Here is a 22,783-nt window from a genome sequence, read left to right as displayed (position 1 = left end):
CTTTAATCTACTTTATTTCTTGGTTCTTATTCTCATGTCTAGCTGTAAAACAGACCACTCTTTTTCCTAGGCCTCAGTTTCTCAGTGCTCCAAGAAAGACAGCAGGAATGCCAAGGGCCTGGCTCCATGCTCAACAGAAGGCATCCTTGCGCACAGTGGCTGGATTTAGCAAAGAAAAGTGCAGGACATCCAATTTGACTTGAATTTCTGATAAACAACAAGTAATGCTTTAGGCCTGACCTAGATCCTGAATGCTAAGACATTCCACATTGATTGTCTGAAATTGAAATTTCCCCGGGCGTCCGTGTTTGGTCAAGCGGCCTGTTCTGGTGGTGGTTTGGAGAGACAGTGAGGGAGCTTCACAAAGTTTGTGGACAAGTGGAATTGAAAAAGAAATTTCTTTTAGTGCAATGGTAATTTGCAAATTGTGCGTAATTTTTCTATTCTTCATATCTCCATGAACTCTTTGAAGACAACTTGTATTTTTCTGAAAGTTCTAGTAGCTTGGAAAGTTAGAGAAATGAGACTGTAATCTCAATGGTGAAATTCTTTGGCTGTGAGGGGTAGGGTTCAAGACGAAAGAAAAGGGTAGCTATCTTCCCTCGTGAGCTAAGCTGCAGAGCAATCAAAGGAAGGTGAGCTTGCTTGTTTGCTTAAAGGAGGAAAATTGTGTAGACTCAAGCACACCCGCCTGTGCATTTAATAACTGTGATTCTCTCCCGTGTCCAAAGCATGAGCTAGGTTGGTCCCATCCCTTCAGAAAGGAGGAATTTTAACTCTGAGTGGCCAGCAGGGCTGTACTGGGTCCTCTAGGGCAGCAGCTTATTAAATCCACATATTCCTCGGGGCTCTTGCCTTCATGGCTGGAATTCAAAGGCCAGACTCAGACAAGGCCTCTACTGAGTACGTGGAACAGACTTTGTGCTTGGCACACTCACCCCTGAAACTGCTGCTGCAAAGCATGAATCCAAAGGTAGTAAAACAGTCCGTGGCCCTTGTAGACTCGCTCTCTCCTGCCCCCAAGGAAATGACCTCAGGACATAAATCAAGTCTAAAATCTCCCCCAGGACTCCTGGAGCATGTTGCGTAGCGGGGAACTAAATTAACAAAAATCTTGTTGCATATGTAGCTTCCAAAGCAGAATTTTATGCTTTCTTCAATGGTGAAATATTTCTCATGCTGAAATACCAGTTTCGGTTGCATAAAATATTAATAGCTCTTCATTTAACCCATGCCACTTACCAGTAGTGTCTTTCTATATACTATGGACTGGAAGGAAGAGAGGGCCACCTCATGGATATCACCAAGGCTTGCCCTGTTGGAGAGATGCCTTTAAGTCCACCTAATGCCTGCCCCTCAGTCTCCATACCTGACAAATGGATACAGTAAAGACTAGAGCACAGGAGTTACACTGTTCATAAGCTGCTTTCTGTGGTTCCTGGTACATAGTCCTCTTTACAAAGAAATCTATGAATAACAGAGGAAAGCAGGGAGGGTCCTTAGATGGGCAATGTTTCATCCATTGATTAAACCTCCTACATCACCTTCATGCATGAGCACTTGGTTTTTCACTCTTGATTTCTTTAGCCTTTATAGAATTTAAGGAAGCATCATTACTCAGTTTCTGGGTCAATAGGTTAGAAATAGCAGGACAAGAGGATTGGGAAGGGGCCCTTGGGGGAAAATAGCAAGTCCTGGAGATAAAGGGCAGTAGAGAGATGAGAAAGGATTGGTAGAGAGAGAAGAAAAAGAGGCAAAGACACAAGACGGAACAGGAAAGTACAGGAAAACCCTTGCAGGCAGACAGAAACATACGAAGGCTTGGGGTCTTGTTCCATTCCAATACTAAGAAGTCTTAGGTGAGCCCAGGCTGTCAGCCAGGGAATGCCAGCCGTGATCCTTGTCTCTGAAGCTCTTAGGTCCCTGGCCAATGCCCACATTCTTGGGGGAAGAAGGAGGGACAAAGTAGGAACCACAGAGCACTGCTTTTTCTGTGTTGTGTGACTGGAAGTCCCAGGTGAGAACCTGAAGCCGAGACACACGATACCATCTGATGGAGACACCATACTCTGTCCCCCCAGATGGTTCTGCACACTGTAGGGGTTCTCCTGTCTCTGGTTTTAAATTCCAGGTCTATCTTCAGCTCTGCTGCAGGGGCATGGCCGGGTGGTACCCTCCTGCCCTGGTTGCTCCCTGTGAGGTGGGCTGTTGGGATGCTGCCTTCCTCTTGTCTCTCATCTACTTCTGCATGCTTCGTGTGCAGAGGGGTGGACCCACCCTCTTGTATTTTTTGCATTAGCAAAAAAAAAAAAGGTACAGGACCACAGATTTTAAAGAACAGGAAACTAAGGCACAAAAGTATTTGAAAACAATGAAAGAGAAAACTAATCAAATATGGTAGTCCTTGCCTCTGAGCAGGCACTTCCCATCTGCTCGCATCCTGCCATGGCAATAGAGCCTGGTCAGCCTCATCACCTCTTTCACTGCTATCTTCAGCTGAAATAATGAGTCTTGTATGCCGGTTTCCCATATTACTCCCTCTCTGGCTCCATCACTTTTGCACCTGTTTGCCATCTGCCATGTTTCCCTATTAATCTCTCCCGCCAACCTGAGCTGTCTTTGCAAAGCCCCAAGCTAAGTGGGTCCCTGCCCTATCCCTGATTCGCATGTGCCACAGAAGCCACCGTTTATTCCATTCGTTTTCAGATGCAGGATTCATACGGAGGGCACAGCTGGGACTCAGCCATGGCTCAACTAGTGTCTTACTGGAGGATCCCCTCAGGGAGAGGTAATAATCTCTCCACATCACAAATCTTCTTTCATGACATTTAATTATGTACTTTTCACAAACTCCCTTATTTGGGGTTGAACCTGTCCCTGTAGATTAAGTTGTAGAAAGAAGGGAACTTGGTTTCTAGTCCTCAAACGTGCATTGGTTATGACCAATATCTGAGCAAGAGTTGACACCCAACAAATAATGATTGAATGGATAAGAAAAAAATGCAAAAAGCCTAATGCTCTGCATTTCATGTTTGTTTTAATGGTAGTGCCTTGAATTAAGACATGTGTTGGTGCTTGAAAGCCTTATCTTCTCTTATTGCTTTGGTTTTGTTGTAAGAGTTCTGATGAACTTCAAGTTCCAGTGCATGGCGCTAACGTTCTGATTGCTCCAGTCTCCATGAGGTGGGAATTATTCTTAAACACACCCAAAAATCTGCACACAGGCTGTCCACTATTCCCCACCCCTCCCATCCTGCCATCCTGATAAATCAAGGACATTCTCACCCTTTGCACAAGCTGTTTCTCTGCCTGCACCCTCCCACCTTGCCATCTGAGTCAGATTATGTCCTTTCCTAAACTCTGCCCGTTGCTCTCACAATGGTACCTCATCACACCTGTGACCAACACAGCAGTCTCCTTCTCCTGGCACATGCTAGGGCAGCGTTTTCTTTCCTAGTTATTATTCTGAATGACCAAGGGAAAGTGCAGACAGGTGTGCGTCACCTGGCTGTAAGGAGTATCCTGCCTGGGAGCTTGGTGACCTGTGCTGCTCATCACAGGTGCAGCTCTGCCTTTCTGGATCTAAGAGACTTGAGCAAGCAGAATTCTGCCTGGGACAGACAGCTAAAAGTTGAAAGACATCAAGATGCAGATGTTTATTTCTGTTGAACTAAACGAGTCCTGAACAAGGCACTGCCTGCCTCTCTGGAGCTGTTGGAACACTGCTGGTGGTGCAAGGGAGATGGTACTGCATCACCTATGTCCTCGAGGATGGAGCTGCCTGAGAGCAGGACAATCCATTGTTGGAGGTGATCTCCATCCCTGCAGACCTGGTCTGAGTATTACTTTGGGATTCTTGAAAAAAAACAGGAAGTTATGGGAGTGCCAGTGAGGTGAGGTGACCTCTGGTCCTGGTAGCTGGGAAGTGAAAGTGCCATTGTTATAAACATAAACATCAGTGTTGGGGAGGAAGCTGATGTTTTGTTTCAGGTAGTCAGCTGTGGTTTGTTCCTTCCCAAAGGAGTTAGCATGTCTGGAGAGATGGGTCCTGAGGAAGGTCACCGCACCTGTGCTCTGTGCTTCCAGGGGTTCTCATCTGCAGGAGCCTCGTCCTGGCCTGAAGGTGCTCGTTCCAGGGAGCTCCTCCTCGTGTGGGTGTTTGGTAGGGTTCCCATCTCAGAGGTCCCTGGGCCCTGCCGAGTTAAACGATGGCTGTATTTAAGGCTGTCGTCACCTGCTACCTTTCCTTACTTAAATATTGCTCTGTGGCTCTCTGCTAAAGGCTAATTATCTCATAATCACTGTCCTTTAAAAACACTAGACTAGAGCCACATTACACTCTTTATGCTGTTGTTCTTTGTCATCTCTCTGCAGAGCTATAGTTCAGCAAAAATTTTGTGCTTTCAGTGAAGAAATTTTGTGCTTTCCTCTTAGTTTTCAATTCTTGGAATGCTGCAGTTCTTTCCGTTGCGCATACCAAATTTATTTCCAGTGCTGGGTGACTCTATTTGAGCCTAGATCAGGTCTCCTGAAGGGTTCCCAGGGTCCCTTTGCAGAATCTTCTGCAGGCACCCATCAGGGGACCTTTCTTGGGAGATTAACATCACCCCATCCCAAAGCTTTGTTTGTTAAATATCTACTTAGAAAGGCAGAGTTATTGAACTTAGGGAGGAGGGGAAGGAAAGAGAGGGGGAGAGAGAGAGATTTTCTACACACTGGTACACTGCCCAAATGGCCATAACTGCCAGGGCTGTGCCAGGCAGAAGTCATGAACCTCATCTAGGTCTCCTACCTGACTTTCAGGGCCCAAACACTTGAAGCATCTTCTGCTGCATTTTCAGGTGCTTTAAGAGGGAACTGGATTGGATGTGGAGCAACTGGGACTGACCTGAACCAGCAAACCAACCACTTCAACCTAACTCTCAACTCCTGGTATCATATCCTCTTCCCACCTGGTCATCAACCTCCCTCCAATGACCCCAAGCAGGACTTAAAAGCACAACAACCAATTTGGCAGGGCCCACATTGATTAATATCTTGTACATTGCAGCACACATGGGCAGTCTAGTGACCATAAACAACCAATTTCTGAGGTGCATGGATGGGAGATGGAGATCTCATTGTAGTGGACGGCCCTCATCTCTGGGACACATGGGCACTTTGAGCACTTCTTCCTCAGACCTACCTGGGCACCAATGCAGCTGGGGTTGAGTCCCAAGGACATGCTCTACGTGCACTTACTGCCCATCCATTCTCCTGATGCAGTAGTGCTTCCCTGGTGAATTCCTACTAAGGTTTAGGAACTGCCACCTGTGTTTTGGATCCATATCTGACAGCAAGAGCAGTGGGCAGAGTGGGGCTGAGCAGAACTGGTGCCGGAAGTCTTTGCCCTTCTCCCACTGGAAGGGCAACACATTGCTTATATTATTTAGGATTCAAGCCGTAGGGGCCGGTGCCTTTTTACTTCATGAATGACAATTATTTAAGCATACAAGTCTAATTATGATAAATCCCAAATGATTAGTATTGTCATTTCATTTTTGTCTTCAAGCTCATATGACTGTGCCCATCTAATTGAGTTCCTGTTTGGTGAGAGTCTACCTTGTGTCAGGGGAAGCTAACATTTTATTTTGAAACATTATCTCATTCAGTTCGTTTTTTAAGATCCATGTATTTTTATTTGAAAGGCACGTTTATAGTGATAAGGAGAGAGAGTGAGTGAGAAAAAGAGCAAAAGCTTTTATCTGCTGTTTCATTCTCCAAATGGCTACAATGGCTGGAGCTGAGCCAATCAGCAGCCAGGATCCAGCAGGTTCTTCCATATCTCCCACGTGAGTGAATGCAGGTGTCCATGGATTGGAGCCATACTTTGCTGCCTTCCCAGATCATGAGAAAGGAGCTGGATCAGAGGTGGAACGCAAATTGGCACCCAAATGGGCTGCTAATGCTGCAGGCAGTGGGTTAGCCTGCAATGGCACTGTGCCAGCCCTGTAATAATATCTCATTCAATCTTATGGCTGCCCAAGAGGTTCCTTCTTCAGATGGAGAAGCTGAGGTACAGGAAAGAATATAATTTTTTCCAAGAACAGATAACTAAAGCAGAATTTAACTCCTAGGTAATTTAGTCTCAGTTTCTTTGAGATTTCCACACCACTCCAATAATTTCTGTACTTCCTTGTTTATCTCCTTGAAGCTATACTTCATTTAGAAATGTATAGCTTTTGTTTTTTCCTCAGCAGATTCTTGGGAATATTTCAGACTCCTTAAAGTAATATATATTCCAAATTTGTTCTTCCTAGCCCTTTGAAGTGGGTGAATTTGTGTCTGTTCCACAGCCTCTTTGGTCTTACCATATTAGAAATGTTGGTTTTCGTAACCATCTCTTCCCCTCCACAGGGAACTCCTTGAGGAGAGCACCACCTCCTTGCCATGCCCCTAGCAGTGTTGAGCAGAGCCTGCATGCAGGAGGCCTGGCTGTGTCCTCAGCAAATGATATCTACCCTTGGGCAGTGTCTGATCTGCTGATTTTACAGAGAGAGGCCAAAAGAAAGAGATTACTCTCGTAGGAAGACATCTTAGAATCTAATTTAGTGACACAGTATTAAAAGTCTCTCTCCACACTAATCCACTTGAAAAAAAGTTATGAAACACCAATACAGAAATATCAACACAGGCCTTAAAGCCTCACTTATCTTGACTTGTTTTTCTTTGGCCATTCCTACTTACTTTCAAAGTCATGTCAAAGAGTAACGAATTTGCAGGTTGAGTTTTGATATCGATGTCAAAGACGAAGCCAGTCCTGAGCCTTCCAACCAGCTTGTTGGGAAGTAAGCGTGGTTGTTAAAGTTTGTGCAACGTGTTCATCAAGGCACGGGCGGCCAGTTTTATGTTGTCAGCTGCTTCTGGAAAACTCATCCTCCTTGGAGCATCATGGGAGTTGAAAGATTGTAGGACCTTGAGCTGTGTGCTGGCCTCATTAATTCGCCGATGGCCTTGAAAAGGTTGTGTGTGTAGCCAGAAGTCCTGAAGGCCTCACCCAGCCCCTGAACAGTCACAACTACACAAAGGCACACATGCATGTGCACACACACGCCTCTTGTGCAGCAGTCTGCTCTTCAGACGAACTGCTCCTGTGTCCTTCCTGAGTAAACTCTGCTAGGGTCTGGTTGAATCCAAAGGAGGCTGCAATGTCTGAGCAGTCCAGTAACGTCTGTGTCAGCCAGACTCAACTCTTCCATCCTTCATTCCTTCAGAGCTTTTTGTTTCCTTCTTGTTCAGTAAAAACTGGAGGAAGTGATATAGCCATTAAGAGATGCTAGCTCATTTCTACACCAATTATTTTCCTTTAATTTTAAAATGCAAGCCAACACATTTCTAACTGCAGTTCTGTTTTGGTGCTTAGCTCATAAAGCATTAGCCAAAAGGGTCCTTATGTGGCATGTATGTACAAGGAGAATTTGAAAAGTTATTGGAAAATGTTATTATGAAAACATTATGCAGAAATTTTAAAAGATGTTTGTTCCAAAATGAACTTATCTTTTAATTCTATTTCCCAGGCACTAGTTAAGTATCCTCATAGATCCAATTTCCCATTATCTATGTATCTCTTTGCCTTGCTAGTCATAGTATAATTATGTATAATCCTAATGTAATTATGACAGTTGGCTTGGGGACATTTTCCTTCTTCCTGCAGGGTTCCTGTCTACTTGGGCCTGTGTGGCATGCAGGAAGGGACAGGCTGTGTGTCGGCTTTGACATACAGCCTGGTTCCCTGGTGGCTGGCATGCAATATTTTTTGTCAGGTCTTATCTCTGAGAGGTGGATACTCTGAGGTGACAGATACTTTGGTTCTCTCACATGCTGATGCTCTTCAGCCATTGGTTCTGCATTTCCTTGGGGAGAGGGAGAATGTTGTACATGGCACGACCTAGGAACTCGGACCCCTTGGCAGCTGCTGGTCCTATTCTGTTCTGCGTTGTGCTCACTCTCAAGCTTACATTCCTTGCTGCAGCCGGCCACCAGCCTGTGATGAAGCCACCCTTGCCCACCCAGAGGACTCAGCATGGGAGAAACAAAGTGACTTCCTATCATATACACAGCCAAGTCCATGGCAGACGGGCTTTTGCTGGCACATCTTATTGCCAATGAGAAACTTCTGACAGCATTTCTCCTAGTCAACTTGGACTCTTTCAACAAAGCATCCTAAACTGAGTGTCTCATGAGTAACACACTCATTCCTGATGATTCTGGAGGCTGGGAGTCGGTGACCAGTTGTTAGCCAGGGTAGGTTGTGTCTCAACAGTTACACACTTAGGGCCTCTCATAGCAGTGTCACACGGCAGTGTCAGAGCCAGCTCTTGGCTTCTGACAAGGGCAGTAACCTGCACATGAGAGACTCACCCTTAGGTTCTGATTACCCATGGTGCTCTGCTTGCAGGAATATGACCGTGGCACTCAGAATAAAAATTGTTAATTTTGGGAATACACACAAACTCAGTTCTTAGTCCGTTTTTTTGCTGCTGTATGAGAATAATTAAGACTGAATAATTTATATGAGCAGGAATTTCTTTGGCTCACATTTCCTGATGCCAGCAGCTGGGGAGGGTCTTTTTGATTTAGGTAATCATAAACAAGATTTAAAAGCATAAAATACAATTCATTTACACCGGTATTCAAAAAGGAACAAAGGAATGGATGACCATGCCAAGGTTGATTACACTTGACATAGGCCATGGTGTTTAACTGGAAGATACTGAAATTCTAATAAGACGTAACAGGAGCTCTCAGAGAAAGTTGCATCCAGAAGTCATGGATCATGCCTCAGGATAGCATACCTGGCATTTAATATTTCAACATTAGGGAGATAATAAAACAGGTTTCTCCTGTTTAAAATAAATTTGTTATAGAGAAGTTAAACATTGAATCAGAGGCAAATGAGAGACTAATTTGTGTGATAGGTTTGAAATGTCAGAGAAAGGGAGTATTCAGCTTCAGTTGTGTTTCTCTAAATTTCTTCTTTTTGGGGGGGTGGGGAATAAAGGACACATGGAAATAGTAGTGGGATGTGTGTGTATGTGGTGGAGAGGGAGCAATATTACAAAGCAAAGAAGCATGCTATATAGGTTTCTTCAGTGTCAACACATAAAACACTACTTTTATTCAGAAATGGAAACTGTACTGGCAACATAAAGCTCTGCCCTGCTATGGCACACACCTGTCCATGTCCCCCCTGAGCTCCTTGTGTGTGTCAGTCCCCTCTTCTGTCGGTATGTTTTATAATTCTGGCAATGCAAGTGGCCCTTGATTTAGAATGGTTCGACTCACAATTTCTCAGTTTTGCAATTAGGCTCAAGCAATAAGCCTTCACTATACACTATTTAATGCTTGAACTTGGATCTTTTTCTAGTCCAGCACTCTCTTGCGATGTTAGAGATGGCTGCAGCCACCAAAGCTCCCAGAAGTCCCATGGCCACTAGCAAAAATACCCAGACTTCATGGTGCTGTGTTGTGGTGCTTGGGTGTTCAGTAAGTTGGGTTGACTCAGTGCATTTTCAATATATAATATTTGCTTCTTAAGAGATGTCAATTTCCTTAATTTTTGTGTGTCTTAATGTATATTTATGTTGGAAAGGTAGAGAAACACAGAGAAAAAGGCATAGACAGAACTTCTGTCTTCTAGTTCACTGCCGGCACCCCCACAATAGCCAGAGCTGGGACAGGTAAATGCTGGAAGCTGAGGACTTATTCTGGGTCTCTCGAAAGGAGCAATGACCCAAGTATTTGAGCAATCACTTCCTGTCTCCCAAGGGGCGCATGAGCAGGGAGCTACAGTTGGAGGTGGAACAAAGACTTGGAGACAGGATTGCAATAGAGGATGCAGACAAGTGGAATCAAAACCACTTGGCTGCCTGACCTGACAGTAATTCCAATTGATGATTACTTGTTGGGATGGGGCCCATCATAAACTGCAGAGTGCCAGTACTATCTGCTGATTGAACTATTTGTTTTCAAATCTTTGTGATAAACCAAGAATGTATCTATTCAAAAGGAGACACAGCCCAAGTTCCTTAGGTTTTTGATCTGCTTTCCCCAAAGCAGCACCCTTACATTGTGCAATGGAACTGCTGAGATTCAAGCTTGAGATTCTGTGCTGATGTGTTGCCAGCATTTGGTGCCACTGCTGTGTTCCTGACTTCGTCAGCAGGGTGCAGACTCTCAAGCAAGGGTCCCTGCAGCCTTGTGTCGGCACCAGCTTGGACTCCCAGCAAGCGTCAATGCTGATAGAGGTGTCCCTTCCACTCACCAGCCACGGCCTCTCCTGCAGGCTCCCCATGAAAGGAAGGCCCCTGTGGCACTTGCTGTTGAGTAAACTCCAAGACTCCTCCCAGATTCCGCAGAGCCCTGGCTTACCATGGCGGTGTCCTTCCAAGGCCTTTTACCCTCTGCCAGTGCCTTTCTCTCTGAGCTTTATCCTGGTTGTTGCTTTGGCTGGATCTATATCCACTTTGAAGTTGGTGATCAGCTCCTTCTATGAGTGTCTGCCATATCCCGAGGTACTCACTGCTTGAACCATTTAAGCATCCCCAGAAACCCAGTGTACTCTTGTCATTATTGCCTTGTAAATCTTTGAGTACTTCCCTCTTGGCAGACTCACCCTGTAGTCTGTTCGTTTTCTTGACCTTCACCTTGCTTTGTTATTAATATTCATCGATTACGTCTGCAAACACCAGAGACTTACACTTTGGTATCTATAATTAAATCTTGAAACATCTGGTCAGACCATCCTGGTCTCCAGCGACATCTGCTGGAGTTCCCAGTAGCAGCCCCTTGAAGCCGACCATGTGCTCCGTCGCTTGCCGCTGTCCCTCTCTCAGATGCCCCAGAGGGGTGCACTGTGTGCTGCCTTTAGGGAACTTACACAGCAGAAGGACCCAGCCAACCCCTTTCCTTCATTGCTTTCTGCAAGGGCAATGCATTACTCAGCTCACACTGTTAGAACCCAGCACCACCCACTGGGTCATGCTGGAAGTCTGGCTTTGGGCCTTGGTTCTTGGGGGCCCTCTCCTCCTGACATTTGGATGGTTGCCTTCTGTGTCATCACATGGAGGAGACAGAAAGGGTAAGAGAACATTCTAGTTTGTCTTCTTCTCTGAGGACAGTGCTTCCATGGGATTAGCCTCCCACTTCTACAACCTCCCCTACCCATCTCTTCAACCCCCTATCTTCCAACACTATTTCATCAAGAACTGGAGCCAAAGATCACGTGAATGTTTGCAAGACACATTCAGTCCATAGTAAATTGGCTCAATAAATATGACCCATTCTTTCTCTACCTAATGCCCATCCCATCTGGATAGGAATGTACCTTGGTTTGCCAAAATTTAAGAGTATCTTTTGCTAAAAACTTCTAAAGCTTTCTTGCCATGACACAAAGAAGCACAGATTCTAGTATGTTTGATGGGAATCAGGAGACCTTGGTTTCTATACTTTGCTTAATGTAGTTTCCTTCTCTGCAAAGGAAGGAAAGCAGAACAAGGAGACAGCAGGGGACCCTTTGGCCTCTACGCCTTTCCTGATCCTTACAGGGAAATGCAGAGACTTGGCAGTGCCTGTGCCAAGTCTCACCGTGTGGTGATGCATGCCTGTGCATCCCAGCCAGGGAGACTCCTGCAGCTGAAAGCCCCTTCCAAGGACTTGAAGCATGCCTGGGGCAGGGACTGAAACCACACACCACGGTAGCTGTAGTAGCAATGCTGCTGCTCCCGGCTGTTTGGCAGGGCCCCATTTCCACTCAGCTGTACGGAATCCTAAGAGGCCCTGTCTGCCCTCTGTCACAGAGCTCTGCCATGCACCGCCTGTGCCAATGCCTTTTTGCTTCTAATGAAGGATTTATTTAGGTCACCGCTGCGTGAGTCTGTACCCAGCAACACGAAGGAGACATGGAGGAAAAAGCCATCCCTTCCTCCTCTCCTTTCAGGGGCCCAGCCTCTGCACACCCCTGGCAGCTCATCCTTCCTTCAGAGGCATTTATGGAAGACCCGGCCGCTGCCCTTCTGCAGGCAGCTGAGTCGTTGCTATGTGTCACGGCGCTTCCTGCCTTGAGCCTCTCTCTGGTTGAGTCACTGCAGTACTTTGGATCGTGAACAAAAGTGTTTGACTAATTATCATCCTTGCATCCCATTTATGCCACACAGCAGTTTTAGGTGGGGTGGGTAGGGGGGGTGTTGGACAAAAATAGCTCTGATGATTTTCAGGCTTGCCACAAGCCAGGCTCTATCCTGATGTCTCTCCCTGTGCTATTTCATTTAATCCTCACAATGCACACGTGTAGTCAGGACACACACTCGCAGGACCCCAGCCTCAGGGGTGTCTCAGAGACTTAAAGATGCAGAGCTGAAATTTTTTGAGCCCAGGTTTTTTGCTCTAAATCCTGTTCATTCCAGTACCTTCCCTCCAAAATATCATCTGTGTGGTTAGAATAATCTATGACAACTATTTTTAATCCTGAGATTAACAACAAATTACCTGAAAGAAATAATAATTACAAAAAATGCACAGAACACTGCAAGGAGTTAGTGTGATCAGAATCTCCCCTGTGCCAACACAGCTACAGCTCAAATTCCCCGGTGTCGGTTTGGAGCCTAGAGTGCAAGGAGTCAGAGGACACTGGTTGTGCACCCACATGCTTGCATTTTGGGTTCCGGGCCCATTCTGTGAGAATGTAGGTGGGAAGGCCAGCTACCCAGAGAGCTTGCTAGGAATGTGAATCTTAGGCCTCCCTCCAAGACTCCTAGACCACCATCTGTGCTTTCAGCCACATGGCTGTTGTGTACATAGCAGGTTTGCAAAGCACTGTGTCCTGTGACTGTCACCTGCAGCCATGACTCCTGGGACCACAAGCTCTGGTCACCTCCCATCTGAATCCCTTGTACAGATCCTTGGTCCCTCCATCCTTCCTCAGGTGACAATGCTGCTGTGTGAACTGGTGTGATGCTGCCCTTTGGGACAGGTCGCATTTGTCGTAGCGCTCTCAGAGGCTCCGAGACAGTTTGGACATGCCAGTCTCTGGGTTCACTTCCCTGGCCTGATGATCAGAATGTGCTGCTTTTCTGGGCTTGCCAAGGCTTCTCTTTCCTTCAGTCCCACGACCTAAGCTTTTGTGGGTATGGAATCCCTAGGATTGCCACGGACTCAAGGCAGCATGCTGGATGAGAAGCATTTTAGGAGTTCTACATTTCTTACAAAGAGAGTATTGGGCAAAGCACACATCTTTCTTTCCCCAGATGATGAAGGTGGTCCAGGGAAGTGTTATTTTAGCATGATGTGAACTGACCTTTGACCTTTTCTATCCTGAACTCTTTCCACTCCATTCTGCCCCATGGACATATTCCACAAACAAATCCAAACAAAAATCAATGTCAACATTTGTTGAAGACTGTCATGTATAGGCAATTTCAGGCAAATAAATATTTATGGAGGTTTTGAAACATCACTGTCCTTTGGTAGACTGACAGGCACAAGCTAAATATGTTTTCTAGTTCTTCCTTTCTGAGATGACCTGCCAAGAATGGAAATTGGATACCAATGCAACACGCTCTTAAAAAGCTGTGCAAAGATAAAAGGGAAACATTTTGACTCCTGAAAGTGAACAAATAGTCTTACACTTTTAATTGCCCAGAAGTTTGGTTGGATAAAAAAAGGGGCAGTTCTGCTGTACAAGATGTCTTATGTCAGGTTTCAGTTAATTCCAGAAAATTAAATCACTCAGCACCACAAGCTGCTTACAGAGAAGCAGGTCTTGCCTAGTAGTACCACAACTCATAGTTTCCTGTATCTGGAGCCGCATTGTAGGATGCTACCCCACTCCCCTTGCCGGAAAAGGAGTCCCCACTATGAACAAGAACACACTGGCATTCCAAAGTTGGAGAGGAAAAACAAGCCATCGTGAGCGTTTTGAAGATATTCCATGGAATTTAAGTATGAATAATCCTGGTTCTATGACCTTGAAGAGGTCATTTAGCCTTAGTAGTGTGTTTTCATTCTTGTCCTGGGGAAAAAGGGAGGCCACTGACACTTACTATAAATGTACTGTGTGCCAGGCACTATGCCACATGTTGGCCATGGATTTTTTTTAAGATTTATTTTTATCTTAAAGGCCAAGTTCCAGAAAGAAGGAGAGACAGAGGATGAGGTCTCCCATCCACTGGTTCAGTCCTTGGACAGCTGCAGTAACTAGAGCTGAGCCGATCAGAAGCTGGGGCAGACAGCTTCCCCTGGGTCTCCCAGTGAGCAAGAGCCAAGGACCTGGGTCACCCCCTGCTGCTTTTCCAGGACACAGCAGAGAGCCACATTGGAGGTGGAGCAGTCGGGACATGAACTGGTGTCTATGTGGCAGGCGGTATCACAAGGCAGAGGATTCTTTGCTTTTCCATGGCTATTTACCACCTTTTCCTTGCTTAAGGAATAGCAAATAAAAGGAGAACAGCCTCCTGCTATTGTTGAGAATGTTAGGAAAATAATTAATATACAAATGCTTCCTGCCTGGCACCCGGCGGGCATTCAGCAAGTGATCTTTTCTTCTCCATCCCTTTCATGATATCCCACCAACTACGTGTGGCTGAGTGTTTGACTCGGGACGTTCCTAGCAGGATAGTGTCTCACTGTTGCTCTGGGAGACATTCTTACCTGTGCAAGCAGAGTCCCCATCTCTTGGGAAGGGACTGTGAGGTGCATGCTTACATCTGAAAAGTTCCAGTGATTTCATTTTCTCCAAGGATAGGTTCCAGTGGTAAGACTGAGAGCATATATGATAGCTAATTACACTTGAAATCTGGGTCACGATGTAAATTATGTAATGAGGAGACTTAAGGAGAAAATTAAAATGTTTTTGAAGTGTTATTTCATAACTTTCTCTCATTTTTAATTAAAATATTTTTAGACTCTCGGGTGATATTGTCCAATTGCCAGCAGACGTGTCGAGCTCCTCTCTCCACATCTGGTTTCTGCTGGACTCTCCAGGGGCGAAAGAGAGTGAAGAGTGGAAGAGTCCCTACTTTTTGATGAGGTCTTTGTATAGCCAGACTGTTAACTTTCTCTTTATACTAAATTAGAATCCATTTTCAGTAACTTCCAGCTATTTGCCTCAAGGCATTTGACAGGCTTTTTTTCATCGGAAAGGGCGGAGCAAGTGGCACAAGCAGGTGGGATACAAGGCAGCCCAAAGACGCACATTTTTGGCTGAAGTAAAGAAGTCAGTAAGATTTTGGACAGGGCACGAGAAGTATCAAATGGGAAGGTGTGAAAGGAAATGATGACAAGTGGTGGAGGGATGCCCTGCTAACAGGAAGTAGTCTCCAGAAGCCTGAGTGGTAGCATCCTCGGGAAAGGGAACCCACGTCCCAAGCCCACCACTTGGATTTACTCTCAATAGGAGAGAAAGCTGAGTGAGGTGGAAATTTGACTTGAAGGAGCAAATGAGGGGCCGAAGTTCAGGACAGGCAGGAAGAAACTTCGTCTGGAAAAGCTTGTGGACTTGTCCTTGGGTTCCCCACAGAAGCCTCGTGTGATCGATGTGCTCTGAATTACAAAAACTCAGGATTTGATTTATCGCTTCGGTTACTGGATAACTGTCTCCCCGAAAAAGGGAAGTAGACAGGTGGTGGGGTTCCCTTTGGAACCTATTGACCCTTTGGCCCAAGGAAAGACGGGTTTCATTTTCCCCATTCTAGCAAGTTTGGGCCATCAAAGAAATGTTGTCTCTGACCTCAACCACGAGACACCTTGAGATGCATCATAAGGGGAAATGTGTACACAGGGAGTCTATAAAACTGGAGGCAAAAAAGAGCAAAGTGTCTGGTTGAATTTAGATCCTGATTTTATGTTAGTGTGATCACAGTTTGGTTTATGTAAGGTATATATATATTTTTAATATGGCTTCAAGAAAAAAGTTGTGTGGGTCACTCAAGTGATAATTCTGTTGGGCAATCTTGATACAGATGATTTTCCTTCAGTCTCAAAGTAGACATTTACAGCAAGTGATGGGCTTAATATTTTAATTAATTAATTTGTTAATTAATTACTTTTATTAGAGAGGTGAATTTGGAGTAAAGGAAAGACAGAGAGAATGATCTTCCTTCTGCTGTTCAACTCTCCAAATGGCCACAGCCAAGCCAATCCGAAGCCAGAAGCCAGAAGTGACTTCCAGGTCTCCCACATAGGTGTGCAGGCTCCCAAGAACTCGGATCACCCTGTGCTGCTTTCCCAGGGCACAGGCAGGGAGCTGGACGGGAAGTGGAACAGCTGGGATATGAGCCACTGCTCATGTGGGATGCTGGCACTTGAAGGTGTAGCATTAGCCTTTGAGCCACAACATTGGTCACAATGTACTTATCTTAACTGATGTGCATACTGAGACTCAAAGATAAAGGCACTTTGAGGTCAAAGCTTGGGCAGGACTTATGCCTTGACTAGACAGAAAGGACAGATGAGATTGACGCCATGGTGTCAGTACTGCGAGAACCAGTGGCTGCATGTGGGTGGCGTGCAAGTTGTCGCTCTTGGATGGACTTTGCTGGGCTTTTCTTCCTCAGAGCCCCAACAACAACTGTCCTATTTTATTTCACCCAGCCAGAGAGGTAGTAAAAAGAGCAGCCAAGTAGTACAAGTGGCTAACAGAAATTGAAGTCTCAGGTTTAGGTAGCCAAGATTTTTTTCTGTGATTTTGGGCAGATTCTATAGGACTTTCCTGAACTGTAGAATGGAATATGGAGATCAAATTGTTCCTTCTTTGCTAATGATTGTGACTCCATCAAGATTAAGCTGCAGGGGTTGGTGTTGCCTTGCTTGTTGATATCCTTGTGTACTGTATCAGAATGCCTGAGTGCCCGGCCTGAATTTGCTCTTGAGTCTAGCCTCCTGCTAATGTGGGCCCAGAGAGATAGCAAATATGGCTCAAGCAATTGGGTCTGTGCAACCGGTGTTATGACATAGCGCATTAAGCCTCCACTTTAGTGTTGGCATCTCACATGGGTGCTACTTCGATTCACACCTGATCCGGCACCCTGCTCATGTATCTGGGAAAGCAGTGGAAGTTAGCCAAGCCCTTGGGTCCCTACCACTTACATAGAGGACCTAGAGAAAAGCTCTGGCTCTGGCTTTGGATTGACACAGCTCCAGCCGTTGTTTGATTAATGAACTAGTGCATGGAAGAGCTCTCTCCCTCTCTCTTTCTCCTTCCCCTCCCCCCAGCCTTTCAAATAACAAAATAAATATATATTTTTTATTTTTTAATAACATTGTATTATGTGACACAGTTTTATAGGTACTGGGATTCCCAACACCCCTCCCATAACCCTCCCCCCATGGTGGCCAAATGGGCCCAACTGGAAACCATAATGCTAAAGGAAATGAGCCAATCCCAAAAGGTTAGATACCACATGTTTGCCTTAATTTAACCTGTAATTTTTTTTTCCTTATTTTTGAACCTGTAATTAATACTGTCGCAACCCATGTGTTTTTGAAAAATTGTAAAACCTACTATACTTTCAAAATAAAAATATTTTTAAAGCAGTTGAGTGCCTGCCACTCACAAGGGAAGCCTGGATTCTTTGCTTCAGCCTGGCTCAGTCCTGGCTACTCCCGGCCCTTGAGAAGTAAAATCGCAGATGACTGTCTCGCTGACCTTGAAAAAACAAACAAAAAAAGTTCACCATGAGGCAAATGAGTATCTTACAGGGTCACCTGGGTGGGCCTGGGGGTCTTCTAAATACGTTTCTTTAAAATGTCCCAAAATAGCATAGAAGGAAGTTGGCTCCAAATAGTCGCTGTTTATATAAACCCACACCCACACACACACCTGTGTATACCTATACTTGCATTTCTATGCATATTAATACATACCATTTCCCATGAGCTCAATAAGCTGGTGGAAAATGAAATCAAATGTTTTAACATTTTTTTGTTGGAAAAGATTTTTGGAATCCAAGAGTAGTTTTTTCATTGATAGGAAAAAAATTTTCCTAACATGAGCTTTTTTCCCCATGAACTTTGTAATATACTTCTTGTATGTATGATATCTGTTGTAGGAAAGTTTAAGTTTCTCATAGAGTTCAAGTATTTTTGGAATGAAGGAGGTCTGGAACTAAGAAAATATAGTTTTAGAAAGTATCAAAGTGGAAAGAAGGAACATTTAAGTGACTTAAAACCGCCCAGATTTTCTTTTTTCTAGAGGACATACTAAATTTAGTGTCCTTTTTGCTGTGTGCTGGTAGCTCCTATTGAGGAAACAGCCTCAGATGCTCACTGGGCTAACCAGGACACTTCGTGTCAGGCTGGAAAGAGCATTAACACACAGGCACAGGGGGTTTCTGTCACTCAGACATGGAACACTTCTGATCTCTTGGTTCCTAAGTGATGTGTGAGATGTGGGATGGGGCGGGGGAGGGGGGATGGTGATGACTGCCTCAGAGCACAAGCCTCGTAGGGGCAGTCAGACCACGCCTGCCTTCATCTCCATCACTCCCTTCACACGAATACGCACTCATACAATGGGCGCAGACATACACACCCTGAAATTGTAAACCACAGTGATCACACAACTGGCCCGTTATGTTACCCCGCGTGGGTAACTGACAAGCAAATGAAGTTTGACTGAAACGTACTGAAACTCTCAGTTGACTAAAGTTATCGGGCCATTAAATTGAGGTCATCCAGTCAGTACAACCAACCTTCAGCCTCTGCTTGGCCACGCCTCCCTAAATATTTTCTTTCCCCTTAGAAGTTACATCACTGGTATCTCAGGCCTCTTCTTCAGTATTCACAGTTCTTAGTATGCATTTTCAAAACAGGTTGCACAGCATATGCAGGGGAGAGACCCACTGGTTCAGTCGTATGCTGGAAACCACAGTCAACTCTCTTCTGAGCTCACCTGCACGTCTTCCCAAGCGTGTACTTTTGCTTTATGGGGAAATAAATCTTACTTCCCCACTGCCCTTTAAATCTTCATCTCTTCTTTGAACTCCTTGCCAAGGAGAAGAGAACTGGGACCAAGCTTATGCAGAAGACTCCCCACGAGACTACGTGAATAACAGGAACTCGTCACTGGTTTCCAGGATCTGCTTTAGGATAACACTGATGCGAGGGGGGAATACTGGATTGACATTCATGCATTTTGATCTGTGCATTCCAAGTGGGCATCCCAATTGATATGCCAAATGCCTACCTGCCATTTCTCTTAAATATGAATGGCACTTGAGTATGAAACATGGGCCAAATGAATCTCCTTTGTTTTTTCAAGATCAATAAGTAAAAATTACGAATAAAAAAGGGACCCATATATTTTATGGTTAATATCTCCTAAATACATTCTAAAGTAATGAAATGACTTTAAGCCTGCTAAAAAGATGACAGGTCCTGGGGGTGGAGGGGATGGCTTGTAAACCTCACAGTTTCCAAGTTGAGCCTTCGTGAACCCTTGGCTTTATGTACTGAGTCAGGGATGTCTTCAAGTTGAGCCTCCCTTCTCCTCTCTTCTTGTGTACCATGTCTGAGAGCGTGGGCCACAACTTGTACCTCGATGGAAACTGCTTAGCATTTAAGCCAGTAGTGCCCGTGTCCTTGAAGGTTTTGTTGCCCGGATGTGATACAGCTCAAAGTTAATGAGAAATGTGGGAAAAAGGAGGCAGTTTGTGGAAAGTTCCCTCTATATAGAGCTATGAATTTTGAAGTACATTAGACAAGGCTCTCATCTATAAAGTGGTGATGACAGCTCTGCTGCTTTCTGCTATGTTCTGTGAATGGCAGATGGCAATGACAATTAACTAAGCCGCTGTGAGAGCTTTGGGCACAAGAAGACTTTCTGCTCTTTTTAGGCACCTCACATGCTTATCTTTTTCAGTTCTGCTTCAAGCATTCCCTCATTCATCCCACGCAGAAGGGAGAGTGTTTACTCCTCCCCAAAGCAATCATACCATGTGGTCAGCGTCAAAGAACCTTTGCCAAATTCATGTCACAGTTCAAACCAACACAAAACTCAAACACTGGCACATGCTCACTTGTGAACTAGGCAGATGGTGTTGCAGGTGGGGGATTGTGGGGCAACCACATGTATCCCTCATTGTTGATGTTCCCCCCACCAGCAGAAACCGGGGACAAGGAGAGAGTTAAGGTGACATGGAAGTATAGAAGACCTCTTGACATCAGGCTGGGACAGGGGCAGTGTCATGCCTGTCTACCTGTGATGGGGCAAGTCCACATCAAGCTGCTAGGAAGGACCTTCCCCCACTATGAGGCCATGGCTGCCGGGTGAAGAATCAGGACTAATATTTACTCTTCAGAGTAGGTTTTTCTGCTTCTGAGGTTAGGAGCCTGCAGGTAGGCAGAGCAAGGAGGGAAGACATAAGGCCTGCTTGTCTGTCCCCAGGAGTTGGCCTAGGTGAGCGGCTAGCCCACTAATGCCTGCTGAGGTCAAGGGCCTGAGAATCTTTTTTTTGCTTTAGCATCAGTTGGCAAACTGTGACTGGTGGGCCAAACCCAGCTCTGTGTGTACAGCTGGGAAGCGAAGAGCTTCCCACAAGAAAGGCGCATATTTACTGACAAACGAAAATCATGTGAAATTTGCATCTCAGTGGCTGTACATGGAGTTATCCCGGAAGGTAACCACACCCATCCTTTGTGTATTGTATATCTGCTTTAGATCTAAGGCGGCATAGCTGGAGTTGGAGTTGCCATAGAGACATGTCCCCTGAAGCCCAAAATATTTACTTTCTAGTCCTTTACAGAAAGTGTTTGCCATCTCCTGCTATGTAGCAAAAAGAAGCCAACCATGGCTCAGGGCCCTGAACACAGTGCTGGCCCCCTCAACTGTGTGTCGGATTACCTCTGTTAATATTGGTTTAGGTTAATATCTCCCCCTTTTTTCCCTAGTGATCGGTGGTCTGCAGTGCCCATGTCCCACTGATCGGAGGCCATCCTTGCTGTGCGCTTCATGACCCAGTGGCGCGAGGCCCAGTGAAGCCACCGTGGTGTCCAGCATGGCAAGGCTGCTTCTGGGTGCAGTGCTGCTGGTGGTCCAGCCCCAGCTGATACCTTCCCGCCCTGCTGCCCCCGGAGCCCTGCGGGGCCAGCAGGAGCTAGTGCAGAATGTGGGCACCACCCAGAGTGATGCAGAGGACGGCGCTCCTCCCAACGGCTCCGCACAGCAGCTGCCACGGACCATCATCATCGGGGTGCGCAAGGGCGGCACGCGTGCGCTCCTGGAGATGCTCAGCCTGCATCCTGATGTCGCGGCTGCGGAGAACGAGGTGCACTTCTTCGACTGGGAGGAGCATTACAGCAATGGTCTGGGCTGGTACCTGAGCCAGATGCCCTTCTCCTCCCCACATCAGCTCACCGTGGAGAAGACGCCCGCCTATTTCACGTCACCCAAAGTGCCTGAGAGGGTCCACAGCATGAACCCGTCCATCCGGCTGCTGCTCATCCTGCGGGACCCGTCGGAGCGCGTGCTGTCAGACTACACCCAAGTGTTCTACAACCATTTGCAGAAGCGCAAGCCCTACCCGTCCATTGAAGAGTTCCTGGTGCGGGATGGCCGGCTCAACTTGGACTACAAGGCGCTCAACCGCAGCCTGTATTATGTGCACATGCAGAACTGGCTGCGCTTCTTCCCGCTGCGCCACATCCACATCGTCGATGGCGACCGCCTCATCAGGGACCCCTTCCCCGAGATCCAGAAGGTCGAGCGGTTCCTGCAGCTGTCGCCACAGATCAATGCCTCAAACTTCTATTTTAACAAAACCAAGGGCTTTTACTGCCTGCGGGACGGTGGCCGTGACCGCTGCTTACACGAGTCCAAAGGCCGGGCGCATCCCCATGTGGATCCCAAGCTCCTCAGTAAATTGCACGAATATTTCCACGAGCCCAACAAGAAATTCTTTGAGCTCGTGGGCAGAACATTTGACTGGCACTGATTGGGAATAAGTTAGGCCCTGGACATTTCCTCTTGTGAATTTGGGTGTACATCTGGGGGAGGGGAGAGTTTTCAAAGGGCATTTAAGCTATAATTTATTTGTAAAATCCATAAATGACTTCTGTACAGTATTAGATTCACAAATGCCATATATGCTAGTTATATTTTTCTACTTGTTAAATGGAGGGCATTTTGTATTGTTTTTTCATGGTTGTTAACATTGTGTAATATGTCCCTATATGAAGGAACTAAACTATTTCACTGCAAAAAAAAAAAAAAAAGAAAGAAAAGAAAGAAAACAGATTTTATGGAGATGCTGTCTTTTTAAAAATATAATTAACTCACCCCCAACTCAAAATAGCCGTCTGTGTTGCACTCATTGCAGAATCTGTATTCATTTGTTACTTTAAAAAAAATCTCCTTTTTTGTGGCTCTTAATATTGTCTCTCCCCATCTGCTGCCTTGCTCTTTTTAATTATTAATGGCTCACTGTGGTCATCAGAGTTATTTTTTTTCCCTTGCTTTATAAGATTTGTCCTTGCTGAGTTTCCATATGATTCACAGAGGTTGGACTGTTACCCATTCCTGTCTCCAGCCAGTACCCACCTGCCTGTGGATTTTAATCCCAGATAAACTCACTGTAAACAAGCAGTGTTAAGAATAAGCAAGCCTCGTTACCCTGCAAGAGGTTCCCTGAAATTCATGTTTGCCCCCAGGAGTATTTGCAGGTTCTTCTGAGATCAGCAATGGGCAATACCACTTCAACAGGGCATTGTGTATCCTTGGTGCTCTGCCTCCAGCAAGCCACATAGTATAGAA

General features: G+C 45.6%; 1 protein-coding gene across 1 annotated transcript; it reads left to right on the top strand.

Annotated features, from left to right (window-relative positions):
* Window positions 1-20,926: 20,926 nt before the first annotated feature.
* On the top strand, window positions 20,927-22,248 carry HS3ST1 (heparan sulfate-glucosamine 3-sulfotransferase 1). Its single transcript, XM_040966175.1, has one exon. It carries the CDS (start codon window positions 21,030-21,032, stop codon window positions 21,963-21,965), a length of 936 nt encoding a protein of 311 aa, XP_040822109.1. The 5' UTR covers window positions 20,927-21,029; the 3' UTR covers window positions 21,966-22,248.
* The last annotated feature ends 535 nt before the right edge of the window (window positions 22,249-22,783 follow it).

The sequence above is a fragment of the Ochotona curzoniae genome, unplaced genomic scaffold, assembly GCF_017591425.1.
Source record: "Ochotona curzoniae isolate NIBS_2020 unplaced genomic scaffold, NIBS_Ocur_1.0 scaffold_4505, whole genome shotgun sequence".
In the NCBI taxonomy this organism is placed as follows: domain Eukaryota; kingdom Metazoa; phylum Chordata; class Mammalia; order Lagomorpha; family Ochotonidae; genus Ochotona; species Ochotona curzoniae.
Note: the sequence above shows the minus strand (reverse complement) of the source record. Positions and strands in the feature narration are given on the sequence as shown.